Genomic DNA, 20,150 nt, shown 5'->3' with positions numbered 1-20,150 from the left:
AATACCAGCACACTGGGAGACAGAGGCAGGCAGAACTCTGTGAGTTCGAAGCCAGCCTGGTCTGCAAAGAACCCTGTTTGTGTATCTCCCTCCCTCCCTCCCCCCCCCCCCTCTCTCTCTCCTCATGTGTGTCTGTGTCTGTATGTCTGTGGTGGGAGATGGGGGCTGAGGGCACAGATCATACAAAACAAAACCCCAAAAAGAAAAGAAAAAAAAAGGACACAATGTGGTTGAATTACAATGTACTATATATTCCACTTTTTTTCCTGGTGTGTAACTAACTGTACAGTGTTCATTCATCAGATTGGATCGGATTGAATTGGATGCTTTAATGTAGTTTGACCTGGTTGTTATATTATAACCTGACTGAAGTATGCTGTGAAGGTATTTAATGCTAGGATATGTTTTAATAAGACTGAAGACAAAATTTTAATTAAGTGAAAATGTATTCTATTAACTGGCAGAATGAAGTCATTTATCTAATTAAATGTAATCTTTTAGAAATAATACCTTGAGGGACTGAGTGTGGTAACACATACCTTTTTTTAATCTTAGCCCTTGGAAAGCAGAGGCAGGTGGATCAGTATGAGTTGAAGGCCAGTCTGGTTTAAATAGGGAGCTCCAGGCTAGCCTGGATTACATAGTGAGACCTTCTTTCAAAAAAGGGGAAAAGGAAGGAGGGGAGAGGGGAGGGAGGGAGAGAGAATTTGCCTTGAAAAATATTAAAGAATTGTAGAATTGTATCTAAACTAATTAAACCTTTTATTTTAGAAAATTTCAGTAGTAAGAAAAATACAAAGAATCACATAATTTTTAAAATTATCTAAACTCTGAACACAGAGAGGCAACTGTAGAACCATGAGGACCACCGTCTCTTCCCTCTCCGCCCCTCCTCTTCCTCTTCCTCCTGTTTGCTTGTTCTTTGTTCTTTTGAGACAGACTCTTGCTCTGAAGCCTAAGTTGTCCTGGAACTTGCAGTGTCTTTACTGCAGAGTCCTGAGTATGGAGTTGAAAGTCCTGAGCCATGCTCAGCCTACCAAAATATCTTTAGTGTGTCCATGCACTCCTGTGTAAAGTATACACATACATTTGAGTGTACCTGTGCAGGTTAACCTTGGGTGTCCTTCTTGACTTTTGAGACTAGATCTCTCACTGAGACCTGGGACTTTTGTTTTGGCCAGACTTTTCTAGCTAGGGAACTCTAGGGATATCCCTGTCTTGCCTCTGCCATGCTGGGATTACAAGTAGGTGCTATCATACACTCCCAGCTTTGTGTGTGAGGATAGGCATTGTGACAGTAAACGCGTGAGTGGCTGAGCTCTCTCACCTGCCCCTGTAATCTTGCAGTAATTCTTATTGTGAAAGTTTGTCTATAATGAATTTTCTCTATTTTTTTCATTTGGTAACATAATGTTCATGTCGGTACAATCACATTAATGACAAATACTAAGGTTTATTTGTGAATTATTAACCATTTCTCTAGAAATGTTCATTCCAAATGCTTTGCTATTACAGAATACTTTTTGAAAGCACAGGTGGAGTTTGAGAAGTTTCTGCGACTATCAGGATATTTACTTAAATTAAAATAGAATCTGGGGCTGCTGCACAGACACTTAGCCCCAGCATTTGTGAGGCAGGGAAATGACTGCAGGTTTGAGGCCAGCCTGGGCTACCATAGTGAGTTCTATGCCGTACTGGCTTGCATAGGGAAAGATCTTTTGTGGAAAAAAGAAACTCTTTAATCTGTTGACTTTGTTTTGAACTTGTAGTATTTTTGCTACTGATATGTTTTACTTGGAACATTCAACTCTCTGGATACATTATTAAATAGAAGATGTTTGGGAATTGTTATATTTTAGAATATAGGTTTTAAGAAGGATTTGGGTGCTGGTGGTGCTGGGGAAGCAGAGGCAGGCAGATGTCTGTGAATTCCAGGGCAGCCTGCTCTACATAGTGAGTTCTGGGACATCCAGGGCTGCACAGAGATCTCTTGTTGAGAAAAGGGGGGAGAGAGGGAATGGGAGAGGGAGAGGGAAGGGGAGGAAAGGGAGGGAAGAGAGAGAGGAGGGAGGGGAGGGGAGGAGAGGAGAGGAGGGAAGAGGAGAGGAGAGAGAGAGAAAGAAAGAACTGTGTTGAACAGCAAATCCATAGTAGTTTTGAAGAAGTTATACACGTTGTTTTGATTCCTTAGGTTTTATTTAATATTGACTATTAAATTGTATTTTTTTTAACAGATTATCTTTCTCAAGGAATAGATCTTTCTGGAATAGAAGTGATAGAAAATGATCTGCTCTTTATTGCAAGAGCTCGACTTGAGGTGGAAAGTCAAGCTAAGCGCCTGCTGGAGCAAGGTGTGGAGACCCAGGTAACACACTTGAAGGATCTGTTGGGATACAGATGTGTACTGGACTTTGGATTTAAAAGTAATAGATAGCTGGATTTTATCATGAAGGAACTGTGTTGCAGACTAGAGCATATTTCATCAAAGGGAAACAATATACCTTTATGTGTTTAATTCTGAAATACACCAAGGTTTCTATGGTATAACATATGTAAAATACATTTTTATGTCTCTCTCTCTCTCTCTCTCTCTCTCTCTCTCTCTCTCTCTCTCTCTCTCACACACACACACACACACACACACACACACACACACTCCATAAGATCCTACTCAAACCTTTCTGAGTCCATTTAATGTTGTTTTTGTGTGTATGAATTTAGTGCTGGGCATTTGGAATTGGATAACCTGTTGGGAGCTAATCCCTGGGGGAAAAAAATCAATTCTCCATTCTCAACAGCCATTGGTTGTCTGTAGCTGTTCATTTGGGAGTGGGGCCATACTCAATTTCCCATTTCCCTATTGGCATATCCACTGGCATTGTCACTATGCAGGTCTTGCTTGGACAGAAGTGTTGTTGAGGGTCCATGGGTGCAGCTGCTCTGTCATGTCTCTAAGATTCTATCTAGGTCACTGGGTTGTCTGGCTCTTAGACTCTTTCTGCATCCTGCTCTGTGATTTTCCCCAGTTCTTGGTGTAGGGCTTGTGTTGGAGATGTAGTAATTTGGGCTGTGTCTTTTGCATACGTCAACCTTCAGGCTTTCCTCTTCCAACAGTAAAGAAACTAAAGTTTCTCCCAAGTAAGAAGAGAAACTAATGTGCTATAAGAACTCTTTACAATTGTTAAGCCTTTAATCCAGTAGTTAGAAGGGCAAGGCTGGAGGTTGCTGAGTTTGAGTTGAGCCTGGGCATACTTCTGAGCTAGCCAGAATTAAACAGCAAGAGACTGTCTCAGAAACTAAAACTTGAGTTAGTGATCAAACAGCTACTTTCATATGAATGGTGCTAATTGTTTCTGTTTATTTTATTTTATTTTATTTTTCTTTTAAGACAGAATCCCAGACTGGCCTAGGCTCCTAAGCCTCCTGTCTCAGCCTCCCATCTGCTGTGATGTAAGGTAGCCCAGACTCACAAAGACACGCATGGGATATGTGCACTTATAAGTGGCTATTCACCACATAATACAGGATAGCCACACTACAATACACAGACCTAACAAAGCTAAGTAACATGGAGGACCCTAGGGAAGATGCTTAATTCTTGATCAGTTCCTTTTTTGAAAAGGGAATTTATGTAGGACAAGCATTTCTTTGAGAAACTTCCATGTGATGGCTAACTCCTAATGTAATCCTAATTTTCTCAGTATTTCTCCAGAGTTGGTACTTACCAACCAACCTAAATTTTCAAGTTCTGAGTTGCTACTTTAGATTTTTCCATTCTCACTAATCTTCCCCTGTCTTAGTCACTGTTCTATTGCTGTGAGGTAACACCATGGTCACAGCAACTCTTATCAAAGAAAACATTTAGTTGAGGACTGGCATACAGTTTCACAAGTAATCCATTTTCATCATGGAAGGAAGCATGGCAGCAGGCAGGCATAGTGCAGGAGCAGTAGCTGAGAGCTACATCCTGATCTGCAGGTGGGAGGTGGAGGGACGGAGGCCTAGTGTCTGTCTGTCTCTGTCTCTGTCTCCACTCCATCTCCATCTCTGTCTCTCCTCCCTCCCTCCCTCCGTCCTATTATTTCCTCTCTTGTGCCATCATTACCTTTTATTTACTAAGTCTTTTCATCAGCATTCAAACATGTATACTTTATGCTGCTCTCCCATGTTCTCTGCTTTTCAGTCCTGCAAGCTTTCTTCTAATTTTACATATCACAACATCGCATCTTCCTCCCATCACTGAGGCCTTTGTGTCATCTCTCCTTTTTTATTAGAACACTTGGTACACTTTTTATCGATTGCATCATCAAATTTACCTTTATAGTAAATATTTGGTTTAAGCATTGACCAAAAAATTTTAGTACTTTAGCTCTGAAATACTGCTGCATTTGTGAAATAGTATATTATTCAGTTACTTATAGATTCAGAACTTGAATAGATGTTCAATAAACAAAGAATTTTTGAAAAATTGTAGTATGTGTAGTGTTTTTCTCTTGCAATGCTAAGTACCTGACAAAAAGCAAATTAAGGTGGAAAGCTTATCGTGGTTTGTACCTGGGCTCTTATGGCAGCAGGAGCATGAAGGGGCTGCATCCAGTTGGAACGCAGAGGCAGATAATGCAGGGACTCTGATCTCTTCCTAGTTTTTATTCAGTCCAGGACCCGAGCTCATCCAACAATGCTGTTCTATGGTGGTGATGATATTAGGGGGTGAGACCTCAAGAAAGCAATTAAGTATTGTGGGCAGAATCCTTGTCAGTGCTCCCCTGTTGCTCCTCCCACCCTTCACTTCATGGACAAAGCTTTCTCAATCCTTTCTAGCTTCATAAGAGCAGCATTCTGTTATCGTTATCCCCAGCGCACACTTTAGGGAGACCTTTCTCTTACCCTGGCCTTCACTTCCTGCGATGCAGTCTTATCCCACCCTTGACATTTTGGAGTGCAGTTTCCTATTTCAGCCTTAACTGCGTCGAGTGTGCTCTCTTATCCTGTCTTGACTTCTTGGAGTGTTCTCTCCTATACCTTTTATCACTTAGGATTACAGTAAAAAGACATACTTGTATCACAGAAGGTGCACCCTCCCCACATTCCCATCTGCTGCACCTTCATTTAGACTAGAGGTTCTCAACCTGTGAGTCGTGACCCCTTTGAGGGTCGAACAACCTTTTCACAGGGAATGCTTAAGACCACCAGAAAACACAGATATTTGCATTGTTATATGATTCATCACAGCAAAATTAACAACTGTGAGTTAGCAATGAAAATAATTTTATGATTGGGTGTTACCACAACATGAGGAACTATATTAAAGGGTCATAGCATTCAGAAGGTTGAGAGCCACTGATTTAGACCTTCCAGCTAAAAGAACTGTTGGAAATAAACTTTCTGTTGTTCATAAGCTGCCTAGTTCTGCTGCCCACCTCCCAGCAAAAGGACGGGACTAAGACAATAGTCATTCCTTTAGTTGTGGAGTATTCACCAGAGAAGACTGCTCAGACACAGGCTTAAGCCAATAGAAAGTCTTTATTAGCTTGCCAGTTAGTGAGTACACTGGGTCCTAGGGATCTGATTGTAGCACTGAGCCTTTCTCAAGATGAGCTTGTAAGCATTAGAACAAAAAATAAAACAAAACAACAACAACAAAAAAACCCAAAAAACTAAAAAAACCAAACATGTCCTAGTTTCACATACTTCAGTAAACAAGAACAGTTAGGCAGAAGCAGAACTGCAGAAGCCAAAAAGCAAGGTTAGTACATTAGAGACTTTCCAGAACTGTGGGCTTTGGTGGCTTAGGTCTTGTTTTCCTGCGTGCTGAGTTTTATAGCTTGAATGGCACTTCCATCATAGAGTGAGTTGTACTAAGGTTTGGGCCCTGTTATACTTTATTATCCGAAATAACTTTATTAAAAATGCAGATTGTATGATGGACCATCTTTAGGGTATATGCCCAGGGAGATGTTTTAATTTAATAAAGATGAGATATGATAGATACTAATTTTCATTCAGAATTTTAGACTCAACAAGATAGGAAAGATGTTTACTTCAAGTTTGCCAAATACAAATAGCCAAATCACTGTGAATGTAACATTTATATAATTCCTGATTGTTTTGTGATTCTTCTTGCGGTATGTAGTTTATTTTATTTATGTGTAATAATATAAATGTATATGTTAAAAAAGAAATATAATAATAAAAAAGGAAGAAAAAAGGTACAGGTTATCTAGCAGTTCTTTCAAACTAAAAAAATGAAAAAAATTATTTTGATGTTGAGAGAGATTTTTAAATACTTTTATTGAATGTCTATGATTTACACATCATGCACCAAAAATCTCTCTCTTCCCCCCAGTAAAATAAGACAGACAACAAAAATCTTGTCACAGAAGCTGTAATGTATCACATATTATAGCCTTCTGTCCACATATGTTTACTTTCAAATGTTCATTGCTACGAGTCATGGGTCTGGTTGGAGGCCTACACTATTGTTACTGGATCCTCACTGGGACTGATGTTGGATATTCCATTGTTGCCATGTGTCAAGGAGATCCTTAATCTTTGAATCTGCAGGCCCGGCCCCTTCATGTGTTCTAGGAGGTCATACATGCGGTAGATGTTGGGGTGAGGTTCACTCAGAGCCCTGGATCAGGGTCCACTCCCTTGTCCTCAGGGCAGAGCTGGCTTACCTGCTCCTGTGTCCTCAGGGCAGGACCCGCTCTCCAGCTCCTGTGTCATCAGGGGAGGGATAGCTCTCCTGGTCCCATGTCTTCAGGGCAGGGCCAGCTCACCCCCTCCTATGTCCTCAGGGCAAGGCCAGCTCATCTCCTCCCATGTCATCAGGGCAGGGCTGGCTGACTTGCTCCTGTGTCTTCAGGGCAAGGTCCACTCTCCTGCTCCCATATCCTCAGGGCAGGGCCAACTCACCCACTCTCGTGTCATCAGGGCAGGGCTGGCTTACTTGCTCCCGTGTTCTCAGGGCAGGACCTGCTCTCCCGCTCCTATGTCCTCAGGGTAGTGCTCGCTCTCCTGCTCCCATGTCATTAGGGCAGGGAAGGCTCACCCACTCCATGTCATCAGGACAGGGCCATCTCACCCGCTCCCATGTCCTCAGTGCAGTGCCTGCTCCTGTGTCCTCAAGGCAGGGCCAGCTCTCAGGCTCCCATGTCTCCAGGGCTGGCTCACCTGCTCCTGCTTCCTAAGGGCTAGATCTCCTGTTCTTGTGTCCTCAGGGTCAGCTCTCCTGCTTCCATGTCCTCAGGGCCAGCTCTCCTGCTCCTGATCAGTTCGCCAGATTGTGGCTGTCAAGGCCTGGATGGCCTCCTACTCCTGTGGGTACTGGGTCTTGTGGGCCATTAAACAGGTGGCAAGTGGAGACTCTTCAAAGTCTTCATTGAGTAGCTTGCAGAATCTATTGATGTTGGCTGAGCTCAGTTTCTTGTCCCCGGGAACTTGTGACTCTGTTGATTCGTGCCTCCCAAGTCTCTGAGTCTCTGGTTCCATTGTGTGCTCCATCTGTCATGGGTCCCACCTCGGTGCTACCCCTAGTATCCACCTCTGCAGGATCCAGCGCTCGGCACTGAGCATGGCCCTGGCCCATGAAGGAGGTCTGTGAGGCCTGTGGTGTGGGTGGTGCAGTCCTTGGGCTTGATTAGAACAGCATCTACTTGGCCCACACTGTGCTAGGATGCAACCTGAAAAGTGGCGGCCAGGGGTCCCTGGGAGCTCACCTGAGGGTGGTCCCATGGTCCTGAGGTGGGAGGGTATGGACGATCCACATGACAGAATTTCTTTCTTTCTGGGAATCACCAGCACTGTTTTGGAGCTCTCAGTATGGTCCTTTGGTGGCTGTGCAGTCACTGCTGTTCCACGGATCAGACTCAGTGTGCGATCGACATCATCTTTGATGATCTCAGCTTGAGTATTTCTAATACATTGCGCTAAGTGTTTCCTCCCAATCAGGCCGCTCTTGGGGGTAAACATTTCTGCATAGCTCTCCAGCACAGCCATTCTCCTCAGAGTGCATCTAGGCCCTCATCTTTCGAACTCCACGGCCCCGCACCCCATGCCCGCCATGCAGACCCGCACCCGCTGCACCTCAAACTAATTTTTATTTCAAACTAGAAAATGCAGATAACCAATTTGATCTTTCTTTTTGTTTTTGTCTAGTCAGTTGTATAGTATTCATGTATAGCTTTGTGTAGCCTGTTAGCATTACTAAATCCGGACTACACTATTGTGTAAATCATGCAGATACAGATAAATCATTATTTCTCTTTAAATAAAAAACATAAACATATATAAGTAAACTTCCAATGCCAGCATTTTTATTTCACACGAATAAGGCTTATTGTTTCTATATGCAAACCATTTATAGTGGTATCACTGATACTGGTCAAAATTTTGTAAGGACTGGAACATTTTCTGGGGTTGATGGAGTTTAATAGGTCCCAGTATTAGGGCAGAACTGTATAGGAGTCTGTCTCAGGCGTGGGCAATATCTGCCATCTGTCTTCAGTACTTCCTTTACTCTTTGCTGCTGACCCTAAGATTCTTTTTTCCAGTGTCGGGGGTGGGGAGAGCAGCAGTATTTCAGCAGGCTCCATTACTTCAAGCTTTAACTAGATTTCAAAAATAGGTGATGGAGATTTTGATCTGGATGAGTTCCTGCATCACCATAGATACCAAGCCCCCACAGGAAAATGATGACATTTTAATTAGCAAAGATGGTTTAACTTGTGAATTACAAGCTTTCCCCAGTAAACAAGCACAGAGCTTGTGGAGGTTCAGTGGATGATGGTTTTATCTTCAGAGGTCATCAGGAGGAGGTGGTCATCTGCGCTCAGTTCTTTCAGGAATTAGGACCTGGCCATCATCCCTAGTGACCACAACTGAACAGCCAAGGCAGGAACCTCCTTGGTTAAGTCTGGGGTCCTGGTTGTTATCAGTTTTCAAACAGAAATGCTGTAAGAATGTCTTGCGGCCAGGACTCTGAAAGGGGCCCTGGGGGACTACAGGGCATCACAAACATCTGTAGAGCTCACAGTGCGCAGTTAGAGTTGCTGCTTGCTTTTTGTGACTGAAAATTCTGATTTTTATGTTGAGTGGATTCTTGTGAAAGTCAACTCTTTTCTTAAGCTCTTAAAAATAAATTCCTGGAAACATTAAACATAGTAACAATATACTTCAGCAAGCAACTTTTAAAAAATGCTTTTTCTCACCCTAATGCTGCAGAGCAGATCTCACTATTTGAGTGTATAGAAATGCTTCTTGCATATTTGGGTTATATCTCTTTAAAAATAGTTTTTGTGTGTGTGTGTGTGTGTGTGTGTGTGTGTGTGGTTTTTTTGTTTGTTTGTTTGTTTTGTTTTGTTTTTTTAATGAGAGAGGGACTCAGTATGTAGCTTTAGTTGGCTTGGTATTTACTAGGTAGACCAGGCTGGCCTTGAATTGAGAGAAATGGTTTCCTCAGCCTCCTGAGTGCTGACATAATCACTCTATGTGCTGAGAATTTCCCACTTCGCTAGTAATTTTGAAGTCTAACATTGTTTTAACTAATGGTTAACCTACAGTGCTGAGCATATTCTTGATGTGTCTTGATGTCCCTTTAAAAAATTATTTCCCATCTTCCTCCTTCCATTCCTTGTTTTGGTGACTGTTATTTTATTCTGTTCTGAGAATTGACTTTTCAGTTTACACAAATGAGAAAGCACATGTGTGTAGAATTTGGCGTTCTATGTTTGGCTTCTTTAAACATTGCTGCCAATGGCATTCATTCTTTTTTCTGGTTAAGTAGTATTTGACTGTGTAATATTTGCCACATTTTAGTCATTTGTCTACTGGTTGACAACTAAATTGTTTTCAACACTTTTATTATTTTGACTAGTTTTATAATAAATGGAATTGTATGTATCCTTTTGTATGTATAGTGATTTTACCTTTTTTGAATGTGTATGTGGGAGTGGAACCACTAGGTCATATAGTAGTTTGTTTTTTTTAAAATTTATTTTATTTTATTTTTTTCCTTTATTAATTTATTCTTGTTATATCTCAATGGTTATCCCATCCCTTGTATCCTCCCATTCTTCCCTCCCTCCCATTTTCCCCTTATTCCCCTCCCCTATGACTGTTCCTGAGGGGGATTTCTTCCCCCTGTATATGCTCATAGGGTATCAAGTCTCTTCTTGGTAGCCTGCTATCCTTCCTCTGAGTGCCACCACATCTCCCCCTCCAGGGGACATGGTCAAAGTTGAGGCACCAGAATATGTGAGAAAGTAATATCCCACTCTCCACTCTACTGTGGAGAATGTTCTGTCCATTGCCTAGATGTGGGTAGGGGTTTAAGGTTTACTACCTGTATTGTCCTTGGCTGGTGCCTTAGTTTGAGCGGGACCTCTGAGCCCAAATCTGCCTATCATAATGTTCTACTTGTAGGTTTCTGGGACCCTCTGGATCCTTCTACTTTGCCATTCTCCCATGCTTCTCTCATCTAGAGTCCCAATAGAATGTCCTCCCCCTCTGTCTCAGTTTCCTGGTAAGTGAAGGCTTTCGGGGGACATGCCCCTTGGGCTAATATGCAGATATAAGTGAGTATATACCATTTGAGTCTTTCTGCTTCTGGGTTAACTCACTCATTATGATCATTTCTAGCTCAATGCATTTATCCACAAATTTAGGGAATTCCTTGTTTTTAATAGCTGAGTAGTATTCCGTAGTGTATATGTACCACAGTTTCTTTATCCATTCTTCTACTGATAGACACTTAGGCTGTTTCCATGTTCTGGCTATTATGAATAAGGCTGCTATGAACATGGTTGAGCAAATTTTCTTGTTGTGCGCTGGAGCATCTTCTGGGTATATTCCAAGGAGTGGAATAGCTGGGTCTTGAGGAAGCCCTATTCCCATTTTTCTGAGATAGCACCAGATAGATTTCCAAAGAGACTGTACTAGTTTGCATTCCCACCAGCAATGAAGGAGTGTTCCTCTCTCCCCACATCCTTGCCAGCATGTGGTGTCGCTTGAATTTTTGATCTTAGCCATTCTGATGGGTGTAAGATGGAATCTCAGAGTTGTTTTGATTTGCATTTCCCTGATGATTAAGGAGGTTGAGCATTTCTTTCAGTGTTTCTCAGCCATTTGGTATTCCTCTGTTGAGAATTCTCTGTTTAGTTCCAGGCCCCATTTCTCAATTGGGTTATTTGGTTTGGTGGTGTTTAATTTCTTGAGTTCTTTATATATTTTGGATATTAGACCTTTGTCAGATGTAGGGTTGGTGAAGATCTTTTCCCAGTCTGTAGGCTGTCGTTTTGTTCTCTTGACAGTGTCTCCTGCCTTACAGAAGCTTCTCAGCCTCATGAGGTCCCATTTATTAATTGTTGACATTAATATCTGGGCTGTTGGTGTTCTGTTCAGGAAGTTGTCTCCTGTGCCAATATGTTCCAGGCTCTTCCCCACTTTTTCTTCTAAGTGACTTAGTGTCTCTGGTTTTATGTTGAGGTCTTTAATCCACTTGGATTTGAGTTTTGTACAAAGTGACAAATATGGGTCCAGTTGCATTTTTTTACACATAGACATCCAGTTAGACCAGCACCATTTGTTGAAGATGCTATCCTTTTTCCATCGAATGGATTTGGCTTCTTTGTCGAAAATCAAGTGACCATATGTGTGTGGATTCATATCTGGGTCTTCGATACGATTCCACTGATCAACCAGCCTGTTGCTGTGCCAGTACCATGCTGTTTTAATTACTATTGCTTTATAGTACAGTTTGAGATCAGGTATGGAGACTCCTCCGGAGCACCTTTTATTGTACAAGATTGTTTTAGCTATTCTGGTTTTTTTGTTTTTTCATATGAAGTTCAGAATTGAACTTTCAATGTCTTTAAAAAATTGTGTAGGTATTTTGATAGGGATTGCATTGAATCTGTAGATTGCTTTTGGTAGGATGGCCATTTTTGCTATGTTAATTCTCCCGATCCATGAGCAAGGAAGATCATTCCATCTTCTCATGTCATCTTCAATCTCTTTCTTTAGAGTTTTGAAATTTTTTTCAAACAAGTCCTTCACTTGCTTAGTTAGAGTAACTCCTAAGTATTTTATATTGCTTGTGGCTAATGTGAAGGGTGTAGTTTTCCTAATTTCTTCCTCTGCAAGCTTGTCATTTGTGTATAGGAAGGTTACAGACTTTTTTGAGTTAATTTTGTATCCAGCCAATTTGCTGAAGGTGTTTATCAGCTGTAGGAGTTCTCTGGTGGAATTTTGAGGGTCACTTATGTACACTATCATATCATCTGCAAATAGGGATAATTTGACTTCCTCCTTTCCCATCTGAATACCCTTGATCTCCTTTTGTTGTCTTATTGCTCTGGCTAGAACTTCGAGTACTATATTGAAGAGATATGGAGAGAGTGGGCAGCCTTGCCTTGTTCCTGATTTTAGAGGAATTTCCTTCAGTATCTCACCATTTACTTTGATTTTGGCTATTGGCTTCCTATATATATAGCCTTTATTATGTTGAGGAAAGTGCCTTGTATTCCCGATATCTCTAAAACTTTAAACATGAATGGGTGTTGGATTTTATCGAATCCTTTCTCTGCATCTAAAGAGATGATCATGTGGTTTTTTATTTTCAGTTTGTTTATATGATGGATTACATTGATGGATTTCCGTATATTAAACCATCCCTGCATGCCTGGAATGAAGCCTACTTGGTCATGATGAATGATATCTTTGATGTGTTCTTGAATTCATTTTGCATGTATTTTATTTAGTATTTTTGCATCGATGTTCATAAGAGAAATTGGTCTGAAATTCTCTTTCTTTGTTGAGTCTTTGTGCGGTTTAGGTATCAATGAGACTATGGCCTCAATTTGGTAGTGTTCCATCCCTTTCTATCTTTTGTAGTAGCTTGAAGAGTATCGGTATTAGCTCGGCCTTGAAGATCTGGTAGAATTCTGCACTGAAACCATCTGGCCCTGGGCTTTTTTTTGGTTGGGAGACTATCAATGATTACTTCAATTTCTGTAGGGGAAATGGGACTATTTAGCTTGTTTATCTGTTCTTCACTCAACTTTGGCAAGTGAAATTGATCAAGAAAATCGTCCATTTCCCTTAGATTTTCAAATTTTGTGGCATATATGCCTTCAAAGTAGGATCTTATGATTTTTTGTATTTCTTCAGTGTCTGTTGTTATGTCTCCCTTTTCATTTCTGATTTTGTTGATTTCAGTACTGTCTCTCTGCCTTTTAGTTAGTTTGGCTAATGGTCTGTCTATCTTGTTGACTTTCTCAAAGAACCAGCTCTTGGTTTTGTTTATTCTTTGGACTGTTTTCTTAGTTTCTAATTTGTTAATTTCACCCCTGAGTTTGATTATTTCCAGACACATACTCCTTTAGGGTGTTTCTGCTTCTTTTTTTTTCCTAGGGCTTCCAGTTGTGTCGTTAAGGTGCTTATGTGCGATGCTTCCAATTTCTTTTTAAAGGCATTTAGTGCTATGAATTTTCCTCTTAGCACTGCTTTCAATGTATCCCACAAATTTGGGTATGTTGTTCCTTCATTTTCATTGAATTTCGGAAACTCTTTGATTTCTTTCTTTATTTCTCCTCTGACCCAGGTGTCATTTAGCAGAGAGTTGTTTAGTTTCCACATACGTGTAGGCTTTTTGTTATTTCTGTTGTTGTTGAATTGCAGCCTAAGCCCATGATGATCTGATAGGATACAAGGTATTATTTCAATCCTCTTGTATCTGTTGAGGCTTTCTTTGTGAACTACGATGTGATCAATTTTGGAGAAGGTTCCATGGGGTGCAGAGAAGAAGGTATATTCTTTCTTGTTTGGGTGAAAGGTTCTATAGATATCTGTTAGATCTATTTGACCCATGGCATTGGTTAATGATGTTATTTCTCGGCTTAGTTTCTGTTTCAATGACTTGTCCTTCAGTGAGAGTGGGGTGTTGAAGTCTCCCACTATTATTGTGTGGGATCGATGTGTGGTTTAAGCCTTTTTAGCAGATCTTTTACAAATGTGGGTGCCCTTGTATTGGGAGCATAGATGTTCAGAATTGTGATGACATCTTGGTTGACTTTACCTTTGATGAGTATGAAGTGTCCGTCCTCATCCCTTTTGATTAATTTTGGATGAAAGTCTATTTTGTTCGATATTAAAATGACTATGCCTGCTTGCTTCTTGTGACCATTTGCTTGGAATATTTTTTTTCCAACCTTTTATCCTGAGGTAATGCCTATCATTATGGGTGAGATGTGTTTCTTGAATGCAGAAGAATGTTGGATCCTGTTTATGCACCCATTCAGTTAGTCTGTGTCTTTTTATTGGAGAATTGAGACCTTTGATGTTGAGAGATATTAATGACCAGTTACTGTTAAGAGTCTTAATTTTGATGTTGGTTCCAGTCGAGCGTTTGTGTAGTTGTTTTTTTGCCATGGTATAGTTATCTATTTTCTGAGTAGTTTTGGTTGTAGCTTGACCCTTTGGGATGGAGTTTTCCTTCTAGTACCTTCTGTAAAGCTGGATTTGTGGATAGGTACTGTTTGAACTTGGTTTTGTCATGGAATATTTTGTTTTCTCCATCAATGGTTATTGATAGTTTTGCTGGGTAAAGTAGTCTGGCCTGGCATCTGTGGTCTCTTAGGGTTTGCAGGATCTCTGTCCAGGGCCTTCTGGCTTTCATGGTCTCTGCTGAGAAGTCAGGTGTAATTCTGATAGGTTTGCCATTAAATGTTATTTGGCCCTTTTCCCTTGCAGCTTTTAATATTTTTTCTTTGTTCTGTATGTTTTGTGTTTTGATTAGTATGTGATGGGCAGTTTTTCTTTTCTGGTCAATTTGGTGTTCTGTATGCCTCTTGTATGTTTATAGGCATCTCTTTCTTTAGATTGGGGAAATTTTCTTCTATGATTTTGTTGAGAATAGTTTCTGGGCCTTGGAGTTTGATATCTTCTCTTTCTTCAATGCCTATTGTCCTCAGATTTCTTCTTTTCATGGTGTCCTTAATTTCTTGGATGTTTTGTGTCAGGAGTTTTCTGGAGTTGGCATTTTCTTTAATGGTTGTTTCAAGATCTGTGATTGTATCTTCTAGACTTGAGATTCATTCTTCCATCTCTTGGATTCTGTTAGAAAAGCTCAGCACTGTGTCATTCGCCTTCTTCTCTGAGGTCTCACGTTCTCGTTTTTCTTCTGTCTGTGTGTTTATCATTGAATCCATTTTCATCTTCATATCTTGAACAGATTTTTTGATTTCTTTCATCTGATTTTTTGTATATTCCTGAGCTTCTTCTGTTTTCGCTTTATAGGTCTTAAGATCTTGAACCGTTTTATTTATTTCTTTCATATGGTTATTTACATTTTCCTGAAAATTTTCCAGTTCCACTCTATATGCTTCTTTTATGTCTCGCACCTGCTTGGCTGCGTCTTCCTGATCTGATTTCGAATTTTATTTGTTTCCTCCATTATCATCCTCATTACCAAGGATTTGAAGTTATTTTCTTATGTTTCCGTTGTATTTGAGTTCTCTGGGATAGCTGGAAACTGGAGACGCCATGTTGTTTTGGTTTTTTTCGCGTATGCTTTTACGTTGTCCTTTAGATATCTTGCCATCTTGCCATTTTTGTTGGGTAAGTTCCAGAGTTGGGTGGAGGGAGTCTGATGATAGATTCACTTGTTTTCTCACGATTTCCATAGGCTAGAAGCCCTGATACTTCACTGGTGTGGATGGCAGGAGGTTAGCCCTGTTGTTTTGGGCTCTCACAGCCAGTGATTCTCAGCTCCCCTTTGCTGTGGGTCCTGCAATCGTTCTGGGTCTCTAATGAGCGTTGGATCAGGCCATGGTATCCACAGCCTTTTGGGTCCCCTGCCAAGTCCAGCCAGGGATACTGGGCCCGAACCACTCGTCGAACTCAGCTAGATTCTCAGGGCCTGAACCGTCTGCCACAGCAGGAGAACTGCGACTGCTCTGAGCAAGCGCCTAGGGTGGAACTGAGCGCTCCGCCCAGCTTGCGTCACAGCAGGAAAACTGCCCCTGCTCTGAGCTGGTGCCTAGGGTGGAAGTGAGCACTCTGCTCAGCTTGTGTCACAGCAGGGGAGCTGTGCCTCGGGCAGAATTGCTTGCTGAGCTGATCCAATGTCTCCACGGCACAGCTCACTGAGCAAACCCAGGACTCTGGGGTTGAACTGTCTGCCGAGTCCAGTTTGGGTCTCAAGGCACCACGCGACCCAAATCCTGTCCAGAGTCCCTTCTCTCGCAGCAACTCCCACCGTCCACCACACCAATCGCCTCCACTGGAAGGCTCTGAGCTGCAAACCTCAGCCACCGCTGCTGGTTCCGCTGGTGCCACTGGTGCCACTGGTGCTGCTGGTGACACTGCTGTCTCTGCCGCTGCTGCTCTGATCTGAGAAAGTCCACGCTCCTCCCGTGTGCAGGGGCAAGCAGGTCCTCCGCACCCTGGTCCCTCTGAACCGTGGAGCACTTCTGCTGCCCTGGTGTGGGGACCTTGGTGTTCCTGGCTCAGAAATCTGTGCAATTCACCTAATTGTTCACTGGAGCTTCCAAACATGGTCCACACTGCTCGCCGCCATCTTGGATCCTCCCCAGTAGTTTTCTTTTCAGGATTTTTTCCCTTTCGTACTGGTATTTTTAGAAGAGTTGTGTTTGCCCAGAACTTGGGGAGGCAGAGGCAGAGGCAGGAGGATCTCTCTGAGTCCGAGGCCAGCCTGTTTGTGCTTGTATGTGTGGCTTGAGGCCACTGGACATCCTGACCTATTACTGTGTCTGCCTCCTTTTTGAGAGCATGGTCTCACTGAACAGGGCCTTGGGCAGTTGGCCTCTGAGCCCCAGAATTCTGCTTGCCTTCAGCCCTCACAGGCATGGGGTATGCGTATGCATTTTGCTGTGCCTAGCTTTTTTTCTTGGATGCCTGGATGTGAACTAGGTCTTCAAGTAAGTGTTGTTAGCACTGAATGTCTTTTTAGCCCATACTTTTGATTTCTTTTGAGGAACAGTCCTTCTGTGAAGTCTGAGCTAGCTCAGATTGGTCTCACAGTTGCAATGATCCTCCTCTTCCAACCTCTATCCTCCAGACTACAAGTGTGCACCACTAAACCCAACTTTGATTTTAGTGTTAGGGTGTATATATGTATTCATGAGTTTATACGTATGTACAGATGCATGCATGTCAGGTGTCTTTCTTGACTAGTCGCCAAAATTTTTTTGAGACATAATTTTACTGAATATGGAGCTTATAGACTCAGCGAGGCTGGCTGGCCATCAAGCCCTAGGAATCCTCTGTCTGTCTGTCTGTCTGTCTGTCTGTCTCTCTCTCTCTCTCTCTCTCTCTCTCTCTCTCTCTCTCTCCCTCCCTCCCTCTTGTGCTGGGTGTACCACCTAGGTGTACCACCACCACACATTCCTTTTACATTGAATGCTGTAAACTAAACACAGGTCCTCATGCCTGGGCAGCAGGAACTTTGATATTGAAACATTTCAGCAGCCCATCTTTAGTTCTGCACTATTTTCTATAGTGGCTGTACAAAGTTATCCACCATCATTGAATAAGGTCCCTTCCTCAATCCTGCAGTAGCATTTGTTTATACTTTTGATGATCACCATTGTAACTGGGGTGAGATGATGCCACATTGTGGTTTTGAATTGCTTTTTTCTGATGAGTAGTGTGCCTGATCATTTCTTCGTATTTTTGGCCATATGTGTATCTTTCTTTTAAAATTATCTACTTAGAGTTTAGCATGTTTTAAATTGGATTATTTGGTAGTTTTGGTGGTTGGCTTTTTGAGTTGCTTATATATTCTAGGCTCTCACCTGTCGTCAGATGACTAGTTTGCACATACTCTCCTCCCTAGCCCCTGCAGTTTGTCTCTAAACTATTATTCCCTTTGCTGTGTAGAAGCTTCATTGTTTGATTTAATATTGTTGTCTTTTTACTTTTGTAACCTGTACCTCTGAGAGCCCATGGCAATTTTTCTTTTTTCTTCCTTTTTTTTTTCTTTTTTTTTTCTTTGCTTGTACTGATGTTTTGAGACCACCCCCCCTCGTGTTTTCTTCCAATCGTAAATTCAGGTTTTATGTGAGAAGACGGGATCTAGTATATAGTTCCACTTTTCTGTGCACATACATGCATGTTTTGACACGCAATCTATTAAAGAGACTGTCCTTATTTGATGCTCTGTTAAACTGTGTTCTTGTAGCAGTGCCATGCTGTTTTGGTTAGTATAGCTTCATGGTGTATTTGAAGCCTAGAGTTGCCTTTTACCTCTTCAGGATTACTTTGGATCTTTTATATGTCTGTATGAGTTTTAGAGTTGCTTTTTCTATTCTCGTAAAAACTCATTGGTATTTTGATATGGTGGTAGTACAGTCATTTTAGCAGTGAGATTTCTTCTTATCTCTAAAGACAGAATATACAAATTTTTCTTTCCCTCTTCATGTGCTATATAATTTCTTTCATTGCTGTTTTGTTGTAGCAATGCAATATTCTGAAAATCTCTCTTACATTCTAAGAGATTGCAACTTTTTGCTGGGCCTTACAGCCAGAGGTAATACACATCTTGAAGTCATTAAGACTTAAGACTGCTATTCTGCTGTGTACTCAGCCTGTTTACTTAACCTGCCTTTGAGAGAACAATGTGACAACTCACAAAAAAATCTACTTGCCTTGTATTTCTGATGTTGTTTACAGCCTAAGCTAATGCAGAACTGTGATCTTAAGTTGTGTCCTCTTCCAAGCCCCTGTCCCAGAACAGTGCCTGTGAACCATTTGCTGAAAGCAGCAAATACAGAAGTTGGAAGCAGCTTCTCAAGATTTACCATAAAAGTTGAAAAAGCATATTGGTTGATAAGCAGTGATGTTTGTTGTCTGATTCGTTGGGTCAGTCAGTGACTTGTAAAATTCTGTTAAAGGTTTTTGTCAAGTACCCCATTCCTTCCTCATGTTATGCTTTCTGTCCTGATCAATTAATAATGAAACCCTTGGTCAGGGAAGGATACACATAGGTAATATCACACATAGACACATGCAGGCACATACACAGGGACAGATACTGCCTTTAGGCAGGCACAGCTTCAGGCCCATGCAACACAGACAGGAGATGAAAACCACAAAGGAGCATGAGGTAGAAAATTCATGTCTGGACTCACTCCTGGTTCAATGACCCTCAAAGGGTAAGTGCTTTTATTTTGTTCCTTAGTGTGACTCTGAATCATTATTGGTGACTCAGAGTTAATCACTTATGCATATAACATGTGCATTTTATAATATCTACTTTACAAAGAATTTTCACCTCTGTGCTTAAACTTATCCCCAAATATTTTATTTTGGTAGCTTTTATGAGATTATTTTCTTATTTCACACCAAGTTCCCTGTTGGTGTATACAAATATTACATTTTATATCAAGGTTTTGTTTTTTACATCTTTACTGATTGACTTATAAGTTCTAACATTGCTGGATTCATAAAATGAGTTTGGAAGAATTAATTTCATTTTAATTCATTGATGGAATATTTAGGGTCTTTAGGAGTTTGTAAAATCATGTCATTTGAGAAAAAATAGAAAATTTGGTTTATTTCCAGTTTGGTTATCTGTTATTTCTTTGACTAATTTTGTCCAGGTATATAAAATGAGAGCCGTGAAAGTTGTGCCCTTTCCCTCTGACCTCAGAGGGAATGTTCTTAGTGTCTCTGGTTAGCACATTTCTGGCTGGTTTTCATGTGTACAGCCTTTAGAATTTTGAGATATGGTCCTTTTGTTCTTAACTTGGTGAACATTTATAGCCTGAAGGGATGCTCAATTTTATCACTTTTTTCCTTTTTCATTGAGATAATCATGTGTTTTTTATCCTTCATCTTATTAAAATGCTTTCTCATATTTCTTATGTCAAACTATGCTTGTGTTTCAGGAATACACCCCCTTGATAATGCTGCATATTTTTTGCCATATATGGTTGATTGAGTTCAATTTGCTAATTTTTATTAAGAAATTTTACATCATGGTGTGATGGTTAGTGCTAATTGTCAACTTGACAATATAAAACCACTTGGGAGCTTAGCTACTGTGCATGCTTTTGCTTGCCTTGACCTGGGAAGACTCACTTTCTGTGGTGCCATTCCTGGGCTGGCATCTTGAACAGTGCATGGAA

At 41.1% G+C, this 20,150-nt stretch overlaps 1 protein-coding gene across 3 annotated transcripts in view; it reads left to right on the top strand.

Annotated features, from left to right (window-relative positions):
* COG5 (component of oligomeric golgi complex 5) overlaps nt 1–20,150 on the top strand; it is a 300,644-nt gene that overhangs the window by 131,817 nt on the left and 148,677 nt on the right. For all 3 annotated transcript variants that reach the window (XM_084791836.1, XM_084791834.1, XM_084791835.1), the window contains one exon: nt 2,235–2,365. In XM_084791836.1, the coding sequence (XP_084647962.1) occupies nt 2,235–2,365 (131 nt within the window). The remainder of the gene's footprint in view (nt 1–2,234; nt 2,366–20,150) is intronic.

This window comes from Acomys minous (assembly GCF_964271855.1).
Source record: "Acomys minous genome assembly, chromosome: 8".
NCBI lineage: Eukaryota > Metazoa > Chordata > Mammalia > Rodentia > Muridae > Acomys > Acomys minous.
This window is presented reverse-complemented; position numbering and strand designations above follow the sequence as displayed.